This window comes from Ostrea edulis, chromosome 10 (assembly GCF_947568905.1).
Source record: "Ostrea edulis chromosome 10, xbOstEdul1.1, whole genome shotgun sequence".
Taxonomy (NCBI): Eukaryota; Metazoa; Mollusca; class Bivalvia; order Ostreida; family Ostreidae; genus Ostrea; species Ostrea edulis.
In genome coordinates, this window is record NC_079173.1 from 488,310 (window position 1) to 491,869 (window position 3,560).

The 3,560-nt window shown below is 40.4% G+C and overlaps 1 protein-coding gene across 1 annotated transcript; it reads right to left on the bottom strand.

Annotated features, from left to right (window-relative positions):
* Nucleotides 1–332: 332 nt before the first annotated feature.
* On the bottom strand, nucleotides 333–2,511 carry LOC130050836 (E3 ubiquitin-protein ligase TRIM36-like). The gene is made up of 2 exons (XM_056151619.1): nucleotides 2,323–2,511; nucleotides 333–2,097 (listed from the first exon to the last, which is right to left on the bottom strand). The coding sequence occupies exon 2, from the start codon at nucleotides 2,064–2,066 to the stop codon at nucleotides 423–425; it is 1,644 nt and encodes a 547-aa protein (XP_056007594.1). The 5' UTR covers nucleotides 2,067–2,097; nucleotides 2,323–2,511; the 3' UTR covers nucleotides 333–422.
* Between the last annotated feature and the right edge of the window lie 1,049 nt (nucleotides 2,512–3,560).

Consider the following 3,560-nt stretch of genomic DNA (forward strand, 5'->3'; position numbering starts at 1 on the left):
AAATAAATAATTAACTAGTAACACATCTGGATCAGTAATTAGTATACTAAGATTAATGATGTTTTACTAAACATAATACAGGTTTTACTAAACACCAGTGAATGACTTATTTTCAGTAAACTTGCTAGCAGAAGTACATGTTAATTACACATCACAAACACAGGGCTGTAATTAACACAGGGTTGTAATTAACACAGGGCTGTAATTAACACAGGGTTGTAATTAACACAGGGTTGAAATTAACAAGTGATGCAATTAACATGATGTTGTAATTAACACACACTGTAAAGATATTTAATGAACATGTTTCAGACATGTAATTAACACTGTAGAGCTGTGTAATTAACACTGTAGAGCTGTGTAATTAACACTGTAGAGCTGTGTAATTAACACTGTGTAGAGCTGTGTAATTAACACTGTGTTTATAGATATTGGATTTTCTTCACTTTAGCAGTGTCACGCTCAGCCACAAAGAGGTTGTCTCTGATGTCCACACATAAACCTAATGGATAGCGTAAATGACAGTGAATGTAACGGAGGAACTGTCCGTCCTGATCTACGATGTGGATACGGTGATTGTGAGGGTCTGCTGTCAGGATGTGACTCTGGCTGTCTGTAGTGATGCCGCGTGGATCAAATGATTGCTTGGTATTAGAGGGATGGCCAGTGTATCTAAATCGGAGTTTTCCTGACTGATTGACCACCACTACTGCACTAGTGTCAGCTACACAGATATCCAGGTTCCTGTTCTCACTGATATAAACACCAGATGAATAGAGAGGACGACCCTGATCATCAAACTGAATGCTTTGTTTCTCTGTGGAGCCGGAGTAACGCAGGACTTTGTATTGTTTGTAATCATCACTGGCCATGGTAGCCAGGAGATCGTTAGCCGCGGTACAGCAGACATAGCGAGGTATCCACCCCTGTAGTGTGATCACGGTCTGTATCTGTTTATTCTTAATTAAGTTTATAGTTTTATCTCTATAGTCAGTATAAACAAGATCTCCGTCCCGTGTCACTGCTATGTCCCGCGGATAGTTCCCTGACTTGGTTTGTATTGATATCAGTAGTTCACTCTGGAGGGTGAGCAGCTTCATGGTGTTGTTATTCCCGCATGTCCAGACTTGATCTTCACTCAGACAGCTAACACTGTATAGATATTTATACCCAGTGTCTATGGCGGCGGTGAGGCGCGGGTCATCAAGCAGTGGTTTGACTGGAGGAGACGATACAGCTTCTGCTGACTTCACTGTGTCGCCATGTTCTGTGTTAATGGATAATGGCGTCAGAGAACCGAACATTTCATTGAGCTGATCTTTGTTTATTTTCTGAGCAGACAAACTGGGTAATGTAACTCGGACTTTAGGCGGTAATGTTCTAAATTCAGAATTCCTAGGTTTGTAAGTAGAAGTTAAGGAGACGTCATTTGATTTTAGGATTGATTTCAAGTCGGACATGATCTGTTTGAGTTCCGCCATTTTCTGTGTGATTTCTTCTGTATTTTTATTCAGGGTAGATAGGTGTTTGATTTTCATCTCCTGAATGTCGGATTTCCGCTGGTTGACAATGGCGGTGATCTCCCGGTGTAGGAGTTCTCCATGTTGATCGGCAATTGTTGTCAGTTTCCCGTAATTCTTTTCTAACTCGACTTTCTCAGTTTGCACACCGGACGCCATTTCTTCATATCGCGGGTAAATTCTGGTCTCGAGTTCGTCCAGATCTTTCTGTAAACTTTCTGTTTTAGCGCTGAGTTTTTCCAGAATATCTGACATATCGTGATCTTTGTGTTTACCTGAGGAGACGCAGGTAGAACAGACAGGAATGTCACATTTCTCACAGTAATGTTTACAGAGTTCGTCGGCGTGGTCTGGACATGTTGAGTAGTTAAGAGATTTTCTGTATTTATAGAGCACGACTTTGTGTCTTATAGACGAATCCGAGAGGTGCTTTCCAACACAGGTCTGGCATAGATTTATATCACAACGTTCACAGTGACTCTGTAGGTGGGCAGTTTTACAGAGGTCACATAATAGGATAATCTGGGCTCTGCGGAACGGGTCCATTTCTGATGTCCGGGGTCACATGAGGAGTTCACTGTTAATTAAATTAGGGAATCTTAATTAAAGAGTTTGACTTATTGAAACACATGACCAGCTAGAATTACAGTATGTTGTATAAACTGCCATCATTTATATCAGAGACGTCTATGCATTTTGAATACCCCCCCCCCCCCCCTCTTCAGAGTTATGTGAAATTATTTTAAAAATGAGCAGATCTATCTTATTGATCACACAAATATGGATATTAAGTTTGTCTCACCTGAAAATCCAACATGGCCTCCCTGTTATATCGACCTTCCGTCTAGTCCTGTGATTAAATATTTGTGCGGTGCGTCAGCCTGTATACATTATCTATTTAAATAGAATTTTAAAGTTTGTTTTGACCTAGATCATACTGGTAGCGATGTCAACATTGACGTCAGAAGATAGAATTGTTTCAATGTATAAATACCTTCATTATAGTCCGTGTAGAAAAATACTTCGCAATATCAATTGTGCCTCTCTCTGTGTGTGTGTGTGAGGGGGGGGGGGGGGGGGGTATATAGTAATCACTACTGTCTCAGTTTGGACAAAGTTTTATATAGACAACACCTGATTTAGGTGAAGCACTTACGGACGTAACTTTTAGGTTTTTTTATCGTGCCAAAGACTAGTCTGCATTGAGGGCTGTTTATCGTGCCAAAGACTAGTTTGCATTGAGGGTTGTTTATCGTGCCAAAGACTAGCTTGCATTGAGGGTTGTTTATCGTGCCAAAGACTAGTTTGCATTGAGGGTTGTTTATCGTGCCAAAGACTAGTTTGCATTGAGGGCTGTTTATCGTGCCAAAGACTAGTTTGCATTGAGGGTTGTTTATCGTGCCAAAGACTAGTTTGCATTGAGGGTTGTTTATCGTGCCAAAGACTAGTTTGCATTGAGGGTTGTTTATCGTGACAAAGACTAGTTTACATTGAGGGTTGTTTATCGTGACTATGCTGGCGCGACGTTGTAAATTTCTTCTCGCTATTATCCAGTGTAAAATTCCAAACAAACTTACATGTATGTGAGTGACGTGTGACTTTCACAGAAATAAAGAAAGTCCCATTGAGCGCTTAGTTAAGGAACAATCACTACCTATATATTAAGCAGAATTTTACAGACTTTTCTGTATACTGACAATGAACTTAACACGACAAGAAGAAGTTTACAGACTTTTGTGTATACTGACAATAAACTGAACACGCTAATCAAAATTTTACAGACTTTGGGAGATTCTCACATGTGTAGAGGTATAATACATTGGGTTAAATGCTGTCTGACTTGTTTTATACCGATTGTTAGGCCGTTCTTGGCACACTAATTTTGACTACGGGTAACTCCGGGATATGAGGCTGACGGCGGGTGTGACCGGTCAACAGGGGATGCTTACTCCTCCTCGGTACCTGATTCCATTTCTGGTATATCCAGGGATCCGCGTTTACACATCTCTCTATTTTCAATTTTGTATTGCTTGTATAGTA